Below are 23,292 nucleotides of genomic sequence, written 5' to 3'. Positions count from 1 at the left end.
TTTTGTGGGTTTTTTGGGCTATGTGGCTATGTTCTAGCAGAGTTTCTTCCTGACGTTTCACCAGCATCTGTGGCTGGCATCTTCAGAGAATGAACATTCTCTGAAGATGCCAGCCACAGATGCTGGCGAAACGTCAGGAAGAAACTCTGCTAGAACATAGCCACATAGCCCCAAAAACCCACAAAAAACTATTCCCTAAGAGTTATTTTGGTCTGTACTTTCTTCTGCATTGTGTACTAAAGTCCTTGAGACAAGACATACTAAACTTTCAGTTCCTTAGCTCCTTCATGCCAAATAACCACCTTTCCTTTTCTTCCCCCTCTCCTTTAGGCTATTAAGGAGCCAAAGCCACAGCTCTGCAAACAACATATAACAGCCTGATGCCAGGACAAAGAGGAAGCAAGTGAAATACTTCTGTCCCTACTTAATTTGCCAAAATATGCTGGAATGGTTTGATTTGCATAGCCTCCTGTGAGTGGCAGGCCTCCAATTAGTGTGTTTGATAATCTACCAGGCTCATTACCTAACAGGGAGGAGTGCTTAAACACATCTTGGGTCTTCAGATGTCACATTTTACCTTCTTGGATTCATCAGAGAGGAAGAAACACACCCTTCTGTTTACAGCAAACAGTTCAGGGTTCTGATCAGAAGCCTTCACCCAACATCCCACACCATCAACATGAAATCGCTATCGACTGTTACCTTTTGTCTCTTGGTTGCTTTGAAACCAGTGAACTGCCAAATAGGTAATAGATTTTATTTGACTACTTGAATTGATTATTTATTCATCTCATACTGTACACACCAGTTGATTTTTCCATGGTTTCCATGAGTGTATATTCCTTTGCTACTGATTCTGGAGTTCTAGAGAAAAGGCAGGATATAAATAAATATAATAACAATCAGAATGACAATAACAACAATAATATATAATATAACAACAATAAGCTATGTACTAAATATTGTATTCTCTCCTGTTTTGCAACTTAGATTTGTTTAGTTTTCTTAAACAATATATATATATATATAAAAATTTTTATGAAAGTAATCTTACCAAAATGTTTCTTAATGCTAGCAAAGATTATCTGGATAGCACATTGCAAAATGTACATAGGGCTGCTTTGTTCCCTGTCCCATCATTACTATACAATCTAAGCAGTTTAGAAATATGATGATGAATGGTTGCCAACTCATTCACTAACAGTTGTCCTTTCCTTTGTTTGTTTGTTTATTTGTCTAAATGTTTATATTTCTTCCTATGTTCAAGCACCTCAGGCCCTTGAAAACACCTTTCCTCTTTCCTTTCTCCCAAAATGGAGCGAAGGAGGGGGGCAAGAATGTGCAATGTCCCATAATCAATCTTGGTCTTGGAAAAGTTTTTGTAATGCAGGTCCTAATTTGCAGGCACACATGAGGGGGTCTGTCAGCAAACCTAAAATAAAAGTGGCTACCTTGCTGTGATCTAAGGAAGGAATCCTAGAACATTCAGCTAAAACACAGTTCAAATCATGGGAGAAGGTACATCATGTTGCTTCTTGGTGAGGCTAAGCAGTCTCATTAGTTCCTGAACAGGAGACATCTACTTACTTGGGATGTGTGCTAGCTGTCAGATTTGGTTCAGGCCCTGATTTGGTGACCAAGATCAGTTTAACTTTGACTTGAAAGCTTCCTGTTTCAGTACAGGACCTATTTTTTAAAAATGAAATTATTGTGCCCGTCATTAATATTAGCAGGAAATCAACAAATGGATAAAGAGTGTCCCCCCCCCCCCCCCCAGTTGGAAGTGGATTATACTTGCAGGCACAGTAGTCTTAGGAGGACAGCACTGTGTACACCATAAAGTTGTTCTGAGTCTCTTAAGCTAACCTGCTGCCTCCAGTGCAATAAAAGTAGGAAAGATCCATCATCAGATCCATTGCCAGTTCAATTAGCTTTAGCGCACAGAATGGGGATGGAGGATCATCTTGTCCTTTGCCTCAGACAACAAAATGATTTGTTTTTTATACAGAGAGCCTGGGAAGAAAGGTACTGACGTTTTGAAACAGATTATCTGTATCTCTGTCTCTCTGTTGACATAAATACCTAATATACTGGGTATTTCCATTTAAATTCACTCAGCTTCAGAGAAATCCTGCTTTAGTTCAGACACCTTCTGAATCTGAGTCAGTTCTAGATTCCATGTCAGTGTGGCAGCTGGTGGGGGCAAAATGAGGGCATTGACCCCCAAATAAGAATCCTGCCCACTCATTAAATTTTCTTTCAGTCTCCATATTTCCAGCATTGTGGAGAGTAAGACACTGAAAATTGGTTTCACCTAGAACTCTTATATTTGCTGAGTATGCATTCCCTTAGTAATGTTGTCTGCCCCTTTTCTTTGGACACTTACTCTGTATTTCTAAAAGCTCATCTGAAGTATAAATTTTCTGTGTTTTCAAGATTGCTGGGTGGTATTATTTTCTTGTAGAGAAATAAATCATGTAGCAAAAAGCTGCCCATCATGAACATGGTCAAGTCAAAATCTCTGCAGTGGATGTGTCCAGACAACACATTCCTATGTTGTTGGATGCATTTAACACCGAACTAGAAATGCAAGAAGTTTTACTACTGGAGAGAGTTACAAGACTGCACAGGTGTTCTCTCAGTAACACTTCCACCATCAGTTGTTGGACAGGGCTATTCCACCCACATAGGCCCTGGCAGGGTCCCAGTTTCCTCTTAGACTGAAAAGGTTCGGTACAGGTTCTGATTTTCAAGAGCAATGAATCCAAACTTTGACATCTGGCCTTTCTCATCATTTGCTTTGTAGATGCCATTAAAATGAGTAGAGTTACTGAGGCTGGAAGCTCCAGCAGTACAAGCAAGCATTTGCCTTTATGTATTCATCATGGAAGACAGCAGTAGCTTCACCTTCCCTTTTGATTTCCTAGTTCTTCTGATGCCTCCACCAACAGATACTGCAGCAGAAGAAGCAACAGGGTCATAGGGAGTGCAGGGAGGGGGGATCATGGGATAAGAACATTTCAGTCAGCCTTTTCCAAGATGGTGTATTTGCAATGTCTTGGACTAAATCCCCCATAATCTCCCATATATCATCTGAGGGGGAGAACAAGAAGATTCCTGACCTCTTCCCTTTCATCACATCTTCATTTCCCATCTCCACAGTCTTCCACTCACTGGGACAGCAAGAGGTGGGATGGGCGAGGAGGAAGCTTGGCTACATTACTTTTTTTTGGATTAGGGCTCCCACAATTACCTAGACAGCCTGGCCAGTGGGAGTTCTAGTCCAAAAATGTAATGCATCCCAGCTTTGATAGGTTTTCTGTGGGTTTAAGAGTATGACTTGGAAAATCAGGGTTCTAGATTGCAAGGGGAACTGACACAAGTAAGGAAAATGCCCCACTGCAGAATTTACAACTCAAGTACATTTGTTGTTTCTTTCACACAACAAAGTTATAACAGTTGTGATACACTAACTTCTATGGCTACATTTTGTTGAATCCAGGAATTTATGGTTTTCTAAAAGTATTGAGAAGTTTCTTCCAGGAAGGTGTAGTCTCTCACCCAAAACACTAGAAGCCCAATTATCATTCAGCTCTTTGAGACCTCCGCTCAAGTATCTGTGTAATGTCTGGAATATATGTCAAAGGACAATTACAAAATATCCACTAGTTTTGGTTTATTTGTGTCCCAGAAATCTAAAGAAAAAATATTGTTGCAACTTGTTTAATTTCTTCATATTGGAATTAGAACCTTTGATGTGCTGTATTAAGCTACTAAATATGGTCACCCATGAATTTCTTGCTAAAGGCATGAAATGGGATTGCATTAAATTCTTCACATTCACTTTCTGCCCTGCTCCCTTTTCCTCATTGCCATCAAGGTGCTGACCCCTGCAATATATTATTATCTTAACCTTATGAGAACATTTACTCTATGTGTTAATATATAACTCTTTAAGCATGGGCTGAACATAACATGTAACTTAGGGCAGTAGAAAAATCCTGCTCTGGTGCACTGAAGATCATCATGACTCATAGAAATTCAGCATTTACAAGAGAGGTGCACAGTATCATCCCTGAAAATGCAACAAATTTGTTATGTGTTAGGGATGAGATTCACTTGTTACATAGCACTGACGTTATTGAAAGCAGAGAATCAATGTCAGGATAAAAGTGGCATATCTGAAAGTCCATAAAAGATTAGAAGAAGAATATAACTGGCAGCAGCTGGAAAAATAAACTTACCGGGGGGGGGGGGGTTGCTCTTTTTCCTCTTCAGTTTCAGCTCCATGCGAGTTTCAACTGGGGTTGGGGGGAAGGTGGTGTTGAAAATCCTCAAATTCAGTAGTAGTTGTTGTTGTTGCTGTTGTTATTGTTGTTATATTTATTTATATCCCTCTCCCCCCAAGTTGAAACTCAAAGTGACTTAAAATTTTAAAGAATACAATTAAAAACATACAAGAGTGAACATTAAAATAGAATTAAACTGTTACAGCATTAAAACACATTACTCATTAAAAGAATAAAATGCAGTTAAAAAAGACAAAAGTGTTTAAAAGCAGTACAATTAAAACAGTACAACATGCCCAGCCAATCCTTTAATGATTTTCTGTTTTAAAAGCCTGTATACATAAAAATGTCTTAGTTTGCCAATGGAAGGACAACAAAGAAGGGGCCATTCTGACCTCCCTGGGAATGGAGCTCCACAGTCCACCAAGAAGGCCCTCTCTTGTGTCCCCACCAACCAAGCTTGCGATGGTGGTGGAACTAAAAGAAGGACCTCTCCTGATGATCTCTGATTGGGGCCAGCTCATATGGGGAGATATGGTCTGTCAAATAGCCTGGACCTGAGCCATATAGGGCTTTATAGATAATAACCAGCACTTTAAATTGTGCCCAGGAACAAACTGGAAGTTCAAGCAGATGACTCATGTTCAATGTTACAGCTGCTTGAATGTTAGGCTTATACACAGGTGTATTGTTAAAATATCTGAGTATATGTAATGTGGTGTTCTGCCCTTTAGTAACTGTAGGGAGGGCAGTTGAAAAAGAGTGTCCTTTTGTGGTTGTACACTTTGACAAGTCCCAGGCATAAGCAAGACTCCCCCCTCCCCAAAATCACAATTTCTAAAAGTACATCTGCACAATTACTAAATAGTCTTGTCCTTCCCTCCTTCCTTCCTTTCTTTGCAACTGGTCACTTCAATATTTTACTTTCTGCTTCCTGGCTTTTCTGATATGGATCACACCAGCTGCATTGTCACTAGACTAATGCTAGATCACAGGTTTTCCTCTTCATCCCATTCTATTTTGCATGATAGGTTTGTTTCTGTGTCAGAGGGCAAAGGATGTTTTTTGAATTGCTGAAGGAAGACAAGATGCAAGATGGCAGGATAGAACTTTGGACTGGTTTAAACTAGTCCAGCATTAACTAAGGCACAACAACTGCAGTCACGTTCCCCCCTTTTCTTAGAGCTTTGGACCTTTTTGTAGCAAGAATTCCACAGATGGTTTAAGATCTGGGAGAATTGCAGGAGGAAGCCTAGGAAAGCACTCAGTTACCAGCTAGCCCTCATCATCATGAGTCTATTTCCTCAAACACCATTTCCACATAAAAAAATGGAAGTTTGCTTCTGAAAATTCAGACAAGGCCTCCTGTCCTTGCTCTAAACCAGTGGTTCCCAAACTTGGATCCTCCAGATGTTCTGGATGTCAACTCCCAGAAGCCCCAACCAGCTTGGCCAACAGTCAGGAGTTCTGGGAGCTGAAGGCCAACATACGTGGAAATCCAAAGATTGGGAATCACTGCTCTAGACCTTCATACATTACATTTTTTAAAAAAATCTGGAAACAGAATAATGCAAGAAAGTTGCTTCTTTGAACTACAGATCCCAGAAACCCACAGCCAGAATGGCCTAGATTACAAGTGGGAGAAGGGCAGGGAACGCCTTGGTTCAAGACACAACACAGCCATGAAAGTCACTTTATATGTGAACTTGGGCCAGGCACTGTCTTTTATCCTGTCTGGTTTCCAGGGTTGTCCTCAATTTACGTTCCCTCAAGGCATCCGACTAGTCACTGTGCAATCAGATTGTTGGACTAGATAGGCCTTGGGCTTGTTCTCTTGTGTTCTTAATCTCATTGGGATGCTGTGATGATAAAATTGTGTCAATTGGGGGGACTAGGTGTGACCATGTACAATGCCATTAAATCCTTCTGAAATGCAAAGGATAATATTGGAATACATAAAGTAGATAAAGCAGGGAGGGGAGGGAGGACATATTTTTAATATGCAGAAAGGATACTACTACCCTAGTCTCCTGGAATCTGAATACAGCACAAGGCATAAGAGCTTTTGTTGCATTTGGAGGCAATTTCTTGGCTAAGCAATTAAAATTCAACAAGTTCAGACTTGCATATCAAAGTAATCTTTTTTAAAAAAAGCAAAGCTTGGAATTAATGTGTTTGAATCAATTTGATAAAATTCATTCATTCACTGTAATTATAAGCAATGGTTTCAAAATAATATATTTTAATAATCAAATATTACCACTGAGTAGCAACTATCATTTCACATTACTTTATCTTGTTACTTTATTTGATGGGGGAGTGGGTTGGTGACTTTTGATCATTTTTAGAAGTATTTTTGGCAATTTTTAAAAAGTCATTTTTAATTTATTTTTAATATAGAAGTAACATATTTGTTGTTGTTGTTGTTGTTGTTGTTGTTGTTGTTGTGTGCCTTCAAATTGTTTCCAATACATGGAGACCCTAAGGCATGGGGTTTCCCCCTATTATGGGGTTTTCTTGCCAAGTTTCTTCAGAGGGAGGTTGTCCTTGCCATCATACTAGTAACATGTTTTCGGTGGCACTTATATTTATACTTTTATTAACTACTTTGTATAGTTTTTAATTGTATCATTTTAAAACACATTGTTAGCTGCCTTGAATCCCATTACTGGTAGAAAGGGGGAATATAAATGAATAAAGAAATAAATACATAAATAATATGATGAACTAATGCAAAAAACTGTGTTTTAACTTTTATACTAGAAATTTTAATTGTATCATGCTTTTAAATGCCGCCTTGAAGCCCATGTTTGGAAAAAGGATGGGATTTAAATAAAACAAATAAGTAAATACATATAAATTAATAATTTACACTGTTAACAGTAATGGATGGCAATGCTAACTTTTTCAAGCTTTGAAAACAAATTAGTGATTTTTATTTTGGTAACAGGTTGAAATAAAGGCTTAGGGAACACTGTCTCCACCTTTGACAGGTCTGCTGTGCTAATCCTCTTTGGAACAATCTAACAATTCATGACAGATTGCACCATCAGGGAAACTCAGCCTTATTGTCTTTTCAGGGTGAGGCAAATGCTGGGTGTTTCTATTCCAGTAAAGATGCATTGTAACTCAGGGGTGGTAGCACAAGCCACAGAGACTGGTGCAGTTAGTCAGAAGCTCGTGAAGGAAGCAGCTACCCTTAAAGAAAAGAAAATATTTGTCAGCAGGACTACTGTTACCATGATGGCTAAACTGAAGCAGTTTGGCAGCAAAACCTAGAAAATGCATTACTTTCCTGACTCCACTCTCTGCGTTTGTTATGTGAAAACATTTCTAGAGTTGGCACTTCCTCTGTACAGAGACAGTCTGAATGAATGCCATGCTTCAGATTTTCAGCCAAAATGTCTTTAAAAACAACAACAACAAAAGCCCCCACAAAAAAACACCAACCCTGCTCATTTTGTTATAAAACTAGTCTGACAGTCAAAATATATGTTAAGAGAAGTGCTTATTCCCTGTGATTAACATATTCTCTGTCCAGTTATGGGGTTTCCTCAGAAATATACAATGTATGCAACAACCAATCACAAAACAAAACAGGGCTAAATGCGACATGTGCAAGTGAAAAAATGATGTACTGTGACAAACAGATCTTTCCCTACTTGAAGTACCACGCAACCAAGGCCTCCTTCAGCTGAAATAAATAAATAAATAGATGATGATAGATAGATAGATAGATAGATAGATAGATAGATAGATAGATAGATAGATAGTTTATAGGGGTTTTTTTTGTTCCTGTAGTTCTCAGGGACTCTTAAAATATTCAAATTGTGTTTCTGTTGACCCAGATTATTTTCTAGCAGTTTCTGGCATCAGTTGCAATATTTTATTCTCACCCTCAAAAGAAGTCATGAATCCTTGTTATTCCCCCTTTTCTTGCTTTTCCTCTATTCCTGTCTGCACAGAATAGTGATACAGTTACCTGGTACCTGCTAGGGGCAGAAAGGGACTTTAGGAACACAGGAATAAAAGTGTCAGCAAAAATTGGGAATTTTTGTGTTTTCTAAAGGACTTGCCATGTTTCAGCACTGATGCTGAAGAATCCTGGGGCACACTCAGATGCTGAGATGTGTTTGGCCCCAACTCTGAATATTTTAAATAGAGTTTTCATAAATGCTTCTTTTAAAATTTGGTTTTATGTGAATCTTAATTGTTGTTATTGCATACAGTGCTTACCTTCTCTGTCTTACTGTCATGTTATGTTCATTTCAAGTGACCTTTATTTCTAAATGATTGGGTGCTGTGTTGTAAGTGTTTGATATAAATTTTTAAATGTTTACTTTTGAGTCCAAATGCAAAGACTTAAAAAAACAGCACACAACAAAATTTTGTATTAAATAAATGAGTACATATATAAGGGAATGAATAAATAATATTTTCTTGCTCTTTCCTGCATTAATTTTACAAAGTCAGTTAACTGCAAACTTGGCATGTCTGGGAAAATGTCAGGTCCTAAACAGAGCAAAGCTTGGGCGTAACAAGTTAAAATAACTTATTTACTTGTGACTTCCTAGTAAGAGGATAACAAAATAACATTCCTAAAATTGTGGGGGGAAATGGCATTGATGACACATTTTGGTGGGCATCCTAGTAGTATGGCATTTTTTCCACGGCTTTAGGAATGTTAGAGCAAGTAAGTAAAGAGCTGCTTTTAAAATATATAACCAGCATAGTAACTAACTACTTTTGTGACAGTGGGACAATAGCTTAACAAATTACCTTTAAAAGTAACCTCTCCAAGCTTTCAGTGAGATGATCATGAACTTAAGCAACATTTCTAAGCAAAATTAGTGAACAGAAGTTCTTCACTCCCAACCATTTATCCTCAGATATTGGCTCATCACATAGTTGATCAGAAATAAAATCATGGCATTATTTAATGAGTACTCTTCTTGGTAGTGGACACTTGTTTATGGCATGATATAAGAAAGAAAGATAATTTATATATGGTGTTTAGAGTAAAGATTTTAATCTTCTAGATTTACATATGTGCAGCTTTTCAGGTACTGTTACTCCTGTTCAGACACTTATTAAACACAACACTAAGCTTGGTATTTAACAGAAATGTATCTCTTCCAGATGCATGATAGCTTATAGCCTTTGTGCACATTACAACCGATACAGAACTAGGCTACCCACCTGTATTAGGAGGCATAATAATCTTGTTTTAAATCCCTTTTCTTTGTAGGTCATGGGCCACTCCAGCCATGGATGCAAGGGGCCATTGCAGTTACAGTCTTCTTGGTTCTGGCATTAGTTGCCTTTGTTGTCAATAGATTATGGTGCCAAGATAAGCAGTAAGTGTTGATTTTCATTTCCTACATTTCAATGTAGAAAGATAGTGGTATGATGATGCACTCATTTTTAATACAGGTTGCATCACCTGAAGTAGGTGCAATGTCAGACGTTCTGCAGTTGGGTTTTCATGGGTATTTATTTATTTAACAATTTGTATTGTGTTCTATATCTGAGGATCCCAGGGCACTTGTACAACACAATCAGTTTTAAAAGAATATCAATTATTTTAAAACGCTGAAAGCTTTTAACACTTAAGACAATTTAAAACCAGTTAAAGCAACTTAAAATAATGTAAACTATAGTGCATGTGCAGATTGAATAAAACCCATTAGATCCCAAAGGCTTTAATAAAAAGCCATATATATGTGACTCCAGAACTGATCTGTTTCTGGGTCAGTGGGTAGAATCACACCAGTAAATAATCCAGCTCCAGTGTGCAGTATTATGTTGCAGTTTCACCCTATTAATGTCACAATGACTGGTAATAAACCTTGCTGAAATTGTATTGATAGTCACACATTTTGTTTTGGTAGCTCTTCGTGGATTTAATCCAATACGTTTCTCTGTGTGTGTGTGTGTGTGTGTGTGTGTGTGTGTGTGTGTGTGTGTATATATATGGTAAAAACTGCAGAGGTAAAAGGTAAAAGCTGGGATTGATGGGTTGAAGGTATACAGGTAAAAGACTCCCCACTACTGTTTTTCAAATGTAATCCACTTTATACTGAATTTGCTCCAAGCGGAGAAAATATTCTGCCCCACAACACAAAACAGAAGCCTCCCATTGGTGTGTTTGTGTGTGTGACTGAAATCAGCATTATGACAAGATTCATTTCCCATTCTTCAGAGTGGCTTTTAACCTTAAAAAGACACAGAGAATCACCAGATCTTAACACATCTAGTTTGGTACTCAGAATATAGCATTTGATATCAAATCTATGAACACATCTAGACTGGCCCTTAGAACGTAGCATTAGGGATTGAAGCTATGCCCTCCCCTACAGTTCCTTGCCAAGGTTGTGCAGAATTTGCTCATTTTATCTTTATGGAGTCCTGGAGTGACTCTAGAATTGATCTGTTTCTGTGTCAGTGGGTGGATCCACACCAGCAAATATAATCCAGCCCTCATGTGCAGTATTCTGCCACAGTTTCACCCTATTAATGCTACAATGACTGGTTGTCATTGAAGATAATGTGCTGGCCAAAATGGTAGCTTCTTCTTGTTTTCCTGTATGAACAGTCTGTAATCTAGAATCAATCCATTATTCTCCTGTGACTAAGCACTGCGGTGGAGTGGTGGTGGTTGGAGAGAAACACAGTAGTGGTGGACAAGCTTTTTTGCAAGGAAGATTAACTGGTGGAAGTGTCCTGATAAATTTCTTTGGAGTCCTAGAACTCCCTGAAAACCAGTTCACAAATCTCTGATCTATCAGATCAGTTATTTCGTACTGCCAATATTGGCCAGAATTATCAATTATGGTCTGTGCTGCATAACATTATGCATATTAGCTATGTAGCAAAGCTGGTAAGGGAACCTGATCAGGGAATAGTGAAGCTGCACATCAGGATATAGGGAAAAGTGTCTGGATGCACATGAGGCTCTACCTATGTGAATCAGCAATCCCTAGCTAGTGGCCTGTTGTACATCGGTCCTATTGTGCATCAGTCCCGAGGCATAATTGTCAATTTGCTGACTCAACTACATAGTAGCATAACAGCCCCTTGCTGAATATAAATGTTGAGAAACTGTTCAGTTCTAATTCCCTTAGACTTTGGCCCCCAAAGTGAATTCTGGCCATTGCATGTCACAACAATATTGTATAATTTTATTCTACTAACATTTAGAACCACAACAATTCTATGAGAAAGTGTGGGCATTTATATATTTATTGGATTTATATCCCACCTTTCTCCCAAAATGGGATACAAGGTGGCTGTCCAATAATCCATTGTTATTTTTTGCTGTGTAAATGTTTCTTTCTGAACATGCCATGAGAACCAAAATATTTCCTCTAACTGCCCCACCAGTTTGTCCTTGAACTGACATCTTTATTTGAGACCTTTTATCAATTGCCTCTATTGTTGGGACAGGCTCCCTGTCTGTAGAATGCTTTCTCTAGGAAGGTGTTCCTGACACTTTCTTTACTATCACTTAGCCCTGAAAGACATGGGCAAAATGACGCAGCTTCAGGCCACATTGGGGGTGTGGTGTTTAGATGATGCATGCCCCAAACACAGCCTGAAGGTCTGCTGAGGATGTGCCATCACAGAAGATCTGGGCCAAGTAGGAGCAGATAGAATCTGCTTCTTTCACCAGCCCAGTTCAGAACTGTGGCAGCAGCCTAGATTGGGACTGGGCATGTGCGGTTGCCATGAACCTAACGCAAACGGTGCCAGTGCAGCCTTGCACCGCTCCATCAGGGCCATCTGTTTCAAGCCTTAGATGTGAAAGACTCTTCTCTTTTCAGATTTTTAAAACCTTACAAACTGGGATGGTTCTCTGAGTTGGTTATTCAGTAGTTCCACTATTTTATCAAAAATTGTAACTCCTGCTATTCTTTTACTGTTGTTTAAAGTTCTACAGTACTTAATGGGGGTGTCTCGCTCTACTTTACTCAGTCCATACGTTTTACTGCTTTTTCATTTACAATATATGATTTTTAATGACTGTTAGACATTACCTGTGAATGTGATGATGATAACAACAACAACAACAACAACAACAACAACATTTATTTGTATCATGCCCCATCTGCACTCAGGCAATCAGAGCGGCTCAGTGTACATGGCTCTTGACGTTATAGTTTGTAAAAAAACTCAACAACAAAGAAACGTTAAGTTTCAGGTGTGTACATGTGGACATAATATCCATCCTTCTTAGCTCCTAATGCTTCCTCTAATTCTTTCTACAGTGATTCCTTGGAAGGGAGAAACAAAGAGTTCTCCATGGAAGTTAACAAAGAAGAGGTAGTCATTTCTAATGGCACAGAAGGAAGGTATTCAGCAACTGCAGCAAATTTTAGGTTTGTATAACTAAGGGGTGGTGGTGGTGAAGCAGACAGATGGCAAGGAGCAGCCTATGGCTGTTCCAACCATGATTGGGCCAATCTCAAAGCAGGCTGCCACCTGCGATCTCAAGTCTCACTGCGCTGGAGCCAGATTAAAATAGTTCCTTTTTGTGGCAGCTTTGGGCTCTGGTTATGCTTCCTTGGAGCAACTTCTAGCCACTTTGGGGGCATGTGTCATGTAAATGCCATGCCCCCAAAGTGGCCAGAAGCTGCTTCTTTTAGCTCATGCATTTCAGGCCTAAGTAAAATATAACAGTATACACACATCTACTCTGGTAAACCTCAATCCCGTCCCCAATGCTATTTAACATTTGTATGAAGCCGCTGGGAGAAATCATCCATAGACATGGGGTGGGGTGTTATCAGTATGCTGATGACACTGAAATATATTTCTCCAAGTCTCGATCATCAGCAATGATGACAGATGTCATTTCTCCCCTCAATGTCTTGAGGCAGTAATGGACTCGATGAGGGAAAACAAGCTCAAGCTGAATCCAGACAAAATGGAGGTACATACAGTCAGGGTCCCCAAACCAGGCATTGGGTTGCATCCTCCAGTCATAGAGGGATTCACGCTCTCCTCAAAGGACTGTGTTCGCAGTCTGGGGGTGCTTCTTGATCTGACGCTTCAAATGTCAAATCAAGTGAATGTGACAGTCAAGAGCGTTTGTTATCAGCTTCAGCTGATATGCCAGCTGCACCCAGGAACTGGGGGACATTGAAACTGTAGTACACACACTGGTAACTTCAAGACTCGATTTTTGCAATGCGCTCTACATGGGGCTACCCTTGTGCCTAGTCCAGAAACTGCAACTGGTACAGAATATGGTGGTCAGGCTGATTACTGGAACATTCAAGAGTGACCATATAACACCAATATTAAAGTCACTCCACTGGCTGCCTATTCGTTTTTGGGCACAGTACAAGGTGTTGGTTATCACTTGGGTTTGGTCTTGGGCCCAACTTATCTAAGGGATTGCCTACTTCCATATAATCTGCCCGGTACACTCAGGTCCTCTGAGAAGAATCTATTGCAGCCTATAAAAGCCAGACTGAATGTGACCTCCCAGAAGACCTTTTCTGCAACCGCTCCCAGTCTGTGGAATTGCCTGCCGGATGAGATCCGTCAAATCACTAACTTTGACAGCTTCAAGAAAGCTGTCAAGACAGATCTCTTTCGGCAAGCCTGCCCAGAATAAATTACTCGGCCATGTGATGATTTCCTCACATATATGTGATGACTCTGCCCACCGTTATTGGGTTTTAATAGTTTATGTAATTTTAATCTTATATTGTTTAATCTCTTTTTAAGTGGGAGATACTTTGTATATATGGTTGTATTATTTTAATATTGTAAGCTGTTTTCATTGTTTTAACAAAAAGCGGGATATAAATAAAAGTTTTATTTATTATTTTATTTATTAATTGTGTTCAATTGGGGCGTATGCCCAGGTATATACATGTAGAATTGCAATCCAAGTCTGTCTAAGCCTGTCTCACATACCAAGTGAAAATAGTTATGAACTTCATGAGAAGGTAGGACTCCAGACTAGCTCCAGGCTACTTTTCTGATAACTCCTTCATGTTTCTGTTACTTTCTCTGTTATCTTGACAGATCTCTTGCCAATTGACCACACTGCACCATTAGAGCATTTTGAAAACACTTTAATTGTCCTGGTTACATGTTATAGAATTCTAGGACTTGTAGTTGAGCCAGGTATTTAGAATTATTTGCTTGAATTTTACCTGTTATGTATCCCTGCATATATTTAATTATGTAGCAGAGATGCTAAGAAACCCAGTTACTGAATTGTGAAGATGTGTAGTGGGACACTGGCAACTATGCCTGATGAACATTGAAGTCCAGTGCTCACTGGAACCAATGTGATGTGCATTCGTCCTGCTGTGCATTGTTCCAATTGTGCACTGAGTATCAATGCCCTGGTATCCATTGTGCACTGGTCAATTGTACCTCGATCCCGTTATGTATCAGGCACCAATGTTCATTGGTCCATATCGGTCCAATATTATTGGTCACTTTGGCAGTTCTGCTACATAGTAACATAACAGCAGCTCTCTACTGGATGTGGGTGTTATGTAACTATGCAATTCTGATTCCCACAGATATTAGTCCACTGACAAACATGCAAACCCCCAGTAGGATTCTGGCTACCTGCTGCCTGAAAAAACAGCAGAAAATTCTAAATACGATCTAAATAAAGATTTCTGGGAATATTAGTCCAAGTAATGTTTCCAAGTTCTGATTTATTTCTTCATGCATACATATGTGCACACCTCCACAAGTATCTGTGCATCGCATATAGTACAGTGGACCCTTGTTTGGTTCCAAGATCCCCCATGGATAACAAAATCGGTGAATGCTCAAGTCCCATTAAATATAACAACAACAACAACAACAACAACAACAACAACAATAATAATAGGATTTATTTATATGCCACCCAATCACTGGGAATCCAGGCGGCTTACAACAGAATGGATAATAGACTGTTCCCTGCCCTCAGGCTTACAATCTAAGAAGACACAACACAAAAGTAGAAGGGAATGGTGAGGGGGGGAGGGGATCAGGTCCAGCATTCCTCTCTCCCTCTGAGGCCTGGACCAAGGCAGATGGACCGGAGGGAGGGCTCTTTTTCTAAATCGAGGCCAGGCCCGATAGCACTGGGCCTGTCCTTTCACTCCCTCCCAGGCCAGAAGATGACAGTTGGAAGGAAGGAGGGCAGGGCTCTTCCCCTCCAGTGCTATAATGACATAGCAAAATGGTATCCTTTATAAAAAATGGAAAATCAAGGTTTGATATTTGAAATTTATACTTTTTTTGGAACATTTTCAAACTGTGGATGCTTGAATCCATGTATAAAAAATCCGTGTATAAGAAGGGACAACTGTATCAAACAAGCATACATGCTTCAGTAAGCACCTGTGCATCACATTCCGATTTCATACAATAGATCCTTCCTTCCATCCTCATGAAATCAGTTGCTGTTCAGTACTGACATGAACATCAGTCTAGTATTGTTGTTAAAAAACCAGAAATGCCTGAGTTCAACCCCTTGCTCAGCTGCAAATCTCACTATGTAATCTTGGATTAACAACATAATCTACCTTGCAAAATCAGGATATGTGTGTATTAGAGTGGAATACAATGTAATAAAAAAATCTCCTCCCTACCCTTAATATTTCAGATGTGAAGAAGTCCCATACGTCTATGAAAATGAAGTTGAGCTTGAGTGTGACAACACAGCTGCACAACACGGTGGAAAAAACCCTGAAGTTCTTACTACTTGCATGTAGTCTCACCATCTCTGGGCATCACTCACTTCTCAATCCTTTCTTTTAAAAAACCTCATAATATAAACTGTTGCTAAACAACTGGGACTCAGAAGACTCTAGGAATTTTTGTTATATCATCTAAAGATCTACCAGTAGTTCCAAAACTATTCCCTCTTCCGGTGCCATGGGAACACTGCAGAGGCAGACCTGTTACGAAGCTTTGTTCATTTGGATAAAGTCACCATAAATCAAATATGCAATCTTCAGAAGTAAATTGTATGCATTTCTTGCCATATCTACATCCAACGACTTTTGTTATTTGACAGTGTACTTTGCTGATAGTTACTTATAGCATAAAGTTGTTATTTCTTAATGAACACAGGAACAAAATCCCATGTATCATTTATCAATATAATAATGGATGACTGTTTTAAAAATGTTGTAACTAGTAAAGTAATTTGTTCTTAACTGAAGTGTAGGTGTTTCACTTATGGACATCAGTTTATGGATGTTGGCTGCTCAGATGTCAGCAAATTTTCTACACATGTATAGGACATAAAACTATTCCATGTTACAGAAAATTACAGGATTTGTCCAACAGTCTTTCCCAGTGGTTTCCACCAAGCTGCAGAAATGTTTTCCTTCCTTAAAACCTCTACATTCCTTTCCCCCAACACATTAACCACAACTAGATCATTAACTTTTAGATTACCTCAGGTAACCTCATAATAATGATGAGTAACATGCTACTTTGAGGCCTGAGAGGCCATGCTGGTGTTAGCCATGGCCTTTCTCCTCAACTGTTTTCATCCTGTATTGATATAAGAGAAAGAACGGATATGATGGACAAGACCTCTGAAATCACATGCACCAAGGGAAATCTTCTCACAGCATGACTCTGTAAAAGGCATGAAATGCTCTCTCATTTTAATTTTGTGCATATATATATATATATATAGAGAGAGAAAGAGAGAGAGAGAGGCCCCATTCATACTGACCTTTTTGCACTGGAAGGAACTGGGAAGATTCGGTCCCCCCCCCCCCAAATCCCTCCGGAAACAAGTGCCCACTACCTTAATCAGGATATTTTAACCCTGAATGCCCTCTAAGCTCCTACAGAGAAACTGATTTAAAATGAAGGTGCCTTTGCTGTCAATCAAATTCAGTTCTGTGTTCGTCATAGGTGACATTTCCTGCACCCATTGGGCAATTGGAAGTGTGCTTCCCCCCTTCTTTTTTTTTTAAACCAGGCGCCAGTATGCACATATTTTTCAAATTTAAAAACCTCCTCTGTGTGTGTGTGTGTTGTGGATATTTGGGTCACTGCAGGTTATAGATCTTCCCTTGGCCCCGTTTTCAACCCCAAAATGCAATCTAATGCCATCTCTGCATCCTGCATCCTCCCTCCTTGCCACCTCAGAGTGCCTCATACACACGTAATAATAATAATAATAATAATAATAATAATAATAATAATAATAATAAATTATTCATCACCTCGGAATGCCAGAAAAGGATGCCATGCATTTTTTGCTTTCCCTCAGCTGCCCCTGAATTCCTTACAGACAGTAGCAAAAGCATTCTGTATCAATTTGCCAAATTGGAAAGAAAAACGTTTGTAACATTGTAACATTCACAAAGAAAAAAAGCCTCCTGCAAAGTGCCCTGCTGCTGGAAGCAAGGAAATGAAAGGGAAAGTGAACAGGCAGGCAGGCACATTCTAGCTATATATCTATCTACTGGTAGCAAAAACATGTGCATAGTCTGTCAAAAATAATTTTAAAAAAATAAAAAGAGAGAGAGAAAGCTACCTGGTGCAAGAGGGAAGCTTGTTCCGTTTTGTGCCCTCCCTCTGACCTAATTCCCTCCCCTGAACTTGACTCTTCATCCTGCTCCTTCCTTCTCCTCCTCCTGCTCCATTACAGATTGCCCTCCATGGCCCCCTTCTTCCCCCCGGCTCCTACATCCTCCTCCTTCTCCTCCATCACTCTTGCCACCCTTTCTCCAGTTCCACCCTCTACCCTCCCTCTGACTGCCCTTTGTATCCCCTGTCAGTCACCCCGATTGCCCTTTGCATCCTGTCACTCCAATAGCCCTTTTCTGCATCCTTCCTCCGCCTCCTCCTCCTCCTCCTTCACCCCAATGAAGGGGAGGGAATGTTCTGCCCACTGCCTTCCCTCTGACATAAATCCCTCCCCTGAACTTGCCCTGATCATGATCAGGGGCAAGTTCATATTCACCGAACACGTTTTTTTCAAAAGATACAGCTTTTACCCTGATTCCAAATGACCCACGCTAAGGGGCATTTGCCCCGAAACAGTTGTAGAAGCCTCGGATACGCTTGTGGGAGATTCGTGGCGAATATGAACTTAACATGCAAGATTCGGTTCCTGATCTGGGATAAAAGGTAGTCTGAATGGCCCCATAGGCAGTTCATACAGGCTAGAAGTCAAAAGAAAAATATTTTAAAGTAAAAATGCATTAATTTGAATTAAAGATGACTCAGATTAACTCACACTTTCATTTCAATTAAAGACCAGAAAACTTTTAAAAGTGTAATGAGTGAATACACTCTTTGTTTCTTTCATAACTACTTTTATACTCTCTTTGTCTTAATCAGGAGGCTTGTGTCTTGAATTTGTAGCATCTCGCTCTCTCCCTGTGTGTGTGTATTTAAACAAATCAATTGGCAGCCACAACAACTGATTAAGTAAAAACAAATGGGGAAAACGAAATAGAAAAGGAAAGGAAAAAACTGGTCTATCTGGGAATAATGAGGGGAAGAGGGAAAAGGAGCAGAATCATGGCCACTCACATCATATGCAGCTGCCCACATATTTGAACTGCTTCAAGAGGAATTTATTGCATGTGCATTAACAGTGGAAAAGCAGTGTGACTGAGAGGCATTGACGGGTTTTGCCTGTCAATGAGAAGGAGCCCTCCAGCAATGGATGGACTACAGACTGGCTACTGGACAGACACAGCATCATGTGATAAGGTACAGCCATAGATACTACTATCTTGCTGTAATTCGATTTTGGCAACCCTGTGTGATAAAGTCCATAATATTCTAGAAATACAGCTGCAATCTTTTGACTGGTACTCAATATACAAATATTAAAAAGACTGAAATGGAAGGTGGCTCTCTGAAACGGAATATGAATTGCCCATTTTTAAAAAGAGGACATGAAGGAGAAGCTGGCATACATTTCATCAGTTTCGTCTGCTGTCTCTGTTTTCTCAATGAGTCAAAGGAGCTCCTTCACATATATGTGGAAGGTAACGAGATGTTTTTGTTTTCGAAAACCCTCCAATTTTCTAGCCTAATTGTGAAACCTGACTAGATAAAAATCAAGGGGCAAGATGGAAATTAAGTAGGAAAAATCGTGCTAGGTTCCTACCCAGATTGTCAAAACAACCAGAAAAATTAAGGGACAAGTCTGAAAATGGCAAAAAAACAACTGCTGGATGTTTCTAGCAGGTTGTGCAATTAACTAAAGAAGGTCAGGGTTTACAGACTCACTTTGAACATTTGTACTAGCCTTGTGTTGCAGATCACCACTTCCATCACTGACACAGTGACATTCAGTGTTGGGGTTTAAAATAGTGCTGAGCATCACCTGCTTAAAAAAGTTCAGGAGGAGCAGTTCATGACAACTATGTAGGACCAGGAAATGTTACTCACTCAGCTATGTCATGCTCAGTGTATGGATGGTACATGATGAAAAGCACATGCAAAAAACCACTAGATCCCTTTGAAGTGGAAAGCTTTTGGGTTACAATGTGAGAGCAGTGACTGCAAATGCTAGGAGCTGTTCCAGTGGAAATATCCGTAGTGTCACTGCTTTGTGGCAGTGAATGTCCACTTTGTCAGATCCCTTTAACCATTCCATAAGACAACTAAATTAGAGCAGAAGGTGGCCAGACTCAAAACCAGGGGTAGGCAACCTTTTTGAGCTGGGGGCCGGGTTGGTGTCCCCCAGACAACCGGGGGGGGGGGGGGGAATAAATAATTAAATAATTAAATAATATAGGACAACATTTTCAAATGTAGGACACATTTTTTAAAATGGAGGACATGCGAAAAAATTTGATGATTTTTAAAAAATGTTAATATAAATGCATGTTTCTTAGGCATGATCAAAATGGAGGACATTTGGGCATTATTCCTAGACAGATGGCAGAAATCTACTTCCCTTTCTGGCCAAACCGCCCCCCCCCCCATTCCAAACAGCACATTTGGGCATTGAACATGGCTTTACTTAAGATGGCCTCTTGCATATTTCAGAGGCTTATTGCATAACCAAACTCCTTGGGTTTCACACTGAACATGGGTTCACATGGCTATGCATATTGAACATGTCAAGGTGGTTTCACAGTTCTTGCACCAAGTGTACTTCTCAGAAGTGGATACTTGGTCAAGGGACTTTGGTTTTTCTTCACTGCGCATGAGTTTGTAAAAATCACAGCAATTTACATTGGCCTTGCCTCAGAGGCTTTCTGATATCAATATCACCATTAAAGAACCAAAAACACACAGAAAAGGCACTTTGGAAAGTCACACTCTCTCAGCTTAAGAAACAGTGCCTGCATGCCTCTCAAGCTGACTCATATCATCATCATCATCATCATCATCATCACACTATCACTGTCAAAACAAAGGAGATTTGTTAGCATTAAAAGCACCCAAAACACACTTTGGAAGATGACACTCTCTCGGCTTAATAAACAAATAACTGGAGCAATTATCGGAATGAAACAAAAGCCAGGTAAATTTAACTGACTGATCATATACAAAAAAGGTATAAGAGGACAGAGGAGGCAGACTGAGTTGACAAGCCAAGGGGACAATGAAATCCAAGATACTCCAAGGGAACAGGGAATCCCAACTGTACCAGAGTTGTATAATTCTATTATTTTATGACATTCACATATATTGATCTAAACCATATAGGTAGGTGCTCAGGTTCTGGCTGCTTCTTTGTTACAACTTTCTTCTTCAACACTGTCTTTGAGAATCAGAGTTTGGAAAAGTTACTTTTTGGACCACAGCTCCCATAATCCCCTAGCCAGCCAGACCCCTGGCCCTCCTTGTCAATTGCTCATGAACAATGTGAGCAATCTTAAAGGTCACCTGTACAAGGATTCCCATTCTATAGTGACATGTACTTTGTTTCTGTTTGAATGATAACCGTACTTTGTAAATACTGTTTGCACATACAGATCCGCCTTAGTAAATTTACAGATTTGTTGTGAGTTTTAGTGAACTCATGGCTCTCTTGTGTCCTTTCTCTCCCCCTCTCTCTCTTTTGCTGATGTTTAAGTGTTCAACCTAGCTCTGTATGTATATGGAATTACAGCTTTAGCAAAAAGCTGCCGTTGCTGATTTGAGACACTTATTATCTGGTGTAAATGCCTTTTTTTCATACGTAATGACAGAGGGATTTGCTTTTGCCTCAAGCTTTATCTCTCCCATTGTAAACACAGGTTTTCCCTAGTGCAGGAAGAAAGCAGCATCACAAATGGGGATGGGTGGGAGAGAGGGAGGGAGGAAGGAAGGGAGGGAGGAAGGACTGAGGTAATAAATTTACATGCAATGAGATACCAAATAGTTGAGAGGAAATGCATGGCTATGAATCTTATTCAAGAATTTTAATTATTTAATTGTAAGATGGCCTTAGAGGGAGAGAAGAACCACTGGACCTCATCCCCTTTCCCTCCATCATTCCCTTCTCCTTTTGTTTCGTGTCTTTTAGATTGTAAGCCTGAGGGCAGGGAACTGTCTGATTAAAAATAATATTGTAAGCCGCCCTGAGAGCCATTAGGGCTGAAGGGCGGGATATAAATACCTAAATAAATAAATAAAAAATAAATAAGATAATAAATTTATTGTTAAAGCCCAATGGTACAGATAACAATTTCAGGTGTATAGTTAATGTAACTAACTCAGACATAATCAGTCACGATACCTTATCCTTTTTTGTCTGCATGCATTGATGCAGTTTCATTGCTGGTTATTAATATCTTTCTTCCAGGTTGGAGTAAGAACAGCTTTCCATTTTGGCTTCTAATTTTGTTCCTATTATAAAATGAGGAAAGGTATTCTAGCACTTGGCAGGGAAGGTTTGGGGCATGATGCTGTTCCCTAAAATGATGATGATGATGATGATGATGATGATGATGATGATGATGTTTATGTATTACCCATGTTCCCCAATGGATCAAGGCAGAGCACAACAACTGACAAACAAACAACATCAGTTAAAATACAAATTCAATTTAAAAGGACAAATAAAATGTACCACATCTAAAATTCATCATTTAAAATTCACAGTTTAAAAATTCACAATTGCATGCTGGAAGAAAGTGGTCTCTAATGCTCTTTTAAATTCAGACAGCATATTTAGCTGTCGACTTTCTCCTGGCAGGTCGTTCGACACTAGTCTAGGAGTGGCTGAAGAAAAAGTTCTCTGGCTGATAGTTGCCAACCTAGTTCTGGCTGACTGGAGTAAATGTCTGCCAGAGAACCAACATGTATGGGGTGGATTATATGGCAGGAGGTGATCCTGTAGGTAACCTGGACTCAAACCATGTAGGGCTTTAAAGGTAATAACCAACACTTTGTACCTTTCCCAAAAAATAACTGGCAGCCAGTGGAGTGATTTTAAGACTGGTGTAATGTGACCACTCCTAGATGTCCCAGTAATCAATCTGGCTGCTTCAATTTGAAGTAAATGAAGTTTCTGAACTTGGTGCAGGGGTAGCTCAAAGTACAGTGCATTGCAGAAGTCCTGCCTTGAGGTTACCAGTGTGCGCACTACCATCTTGAGGTCCTCCAGCTCTAGGTAAGGGTGCAGCTGGCCTAACAGCTGAAGCTGATAGTAAATTATGCCAGCTATATTGATTTAGATTTGCAATTTTGGCAGGTTCAGCAGCCAGTTCCTCACCACATTCCTGGGGATGTCTCATCCCACTTTTTTTTAAATGGGAGGTAACCCACAGTTCACTTCCAGATTTAAAAGAAAATCCTAAACACACATTTTGCTAAAACAAAGTTGTATATGGCCTGTACTGGATTTATATGATCCACTCAAAACTATACATTTATTTCTGGTAGTTGCAGTGTTAATGGATTCTGGGGGATAACAGGGTTCAGATTCCTGCTGGGCCATGGAAACCCACTGGGTGACCTTGAGCAAGTCACTCTCTCTCAGCCTCAAAAGAAAGTAATGGTAAACCCTCTTTGAACAAACCTGGCCAAGAAAACTTTGTGAGTGTTACCATGT

General features: G+C 39.7%; 1 protein-coding gene across 1 annotated transcript; it reads left to right on the top strand.

The window, feature by feature from the left end:
- Window positions 1–530: 530 nt before the first annotated feature.
- Window positions 531–16,474, top strand: PDZK1IP1 (PDZK1 interacting protein 1). Its single transcript, XM_089518651.1, has 4 exons — window positions 531–746; window positions 9,538–9,646; window positions 12,557–12,667; window positions 15,919–16,474. The coding sequence occupies exons 1-4, from the start codon at window positions 680–682 to the stop codon at window positions 16,025–16,027; spliced, it is 396 nt and encodes a 131-aa protein (XP_089374777.1). The 5' UTR covers window positions 531–679; the 3' UTR covers window positions 16,028–16,474.
- The last annotated feature ends 6,818 nt before the right edge of the window (window positions 16,475–23,292 follow it).

This window comes from Sceloporus occidentalis, unplaced genomic scaffold (genome assembly GCF_023333645.1).
Source record: "Sceloporus occidentalis isolate IW3139 unplaced genomic scaffold, rSceOcc1.0.p SCAF_3, whole genome shotgun sequence".
In the NCBI taxonomy this organism is placed as follows: domain Eukaryota; kingdom Metazoa; phylum Chordata; class Lepidosauria; order Squamata; family Phrynosomatidae; genus Sceloporus; species Sceloporus occidentalis.
Note: the sequence above shows the minus strand (reverse complement) of the source record. Positions and strands in the feature narration are given on the sequence as shown.

Excerpts from the sequence above, each read along its gene's own strand:
- PDZK1IP1 (XM_089518651.1), top strand. The coding sequence starts at position 680 with ATGAAATCGCTATCGACTGTTACCTTTTGTCTCTTGGTTGCTTTGAAA. Across the intron at positions 747-9,537 it reads ACCAGTGAACTGCCAAATAG|GTCATGGGCCACTCCAGCCA; the intron begins GTAATAGATTTT and ends TTTTCTTTGTAG. Across the intron at positions 9,647-12,556 it reads TTATGGTGCCAAGATAAGCA|TGATTCCTTGGAAGGGAGAA; the intron begins GTAAGTGTTGAT and ends TTCTTTCTACAG.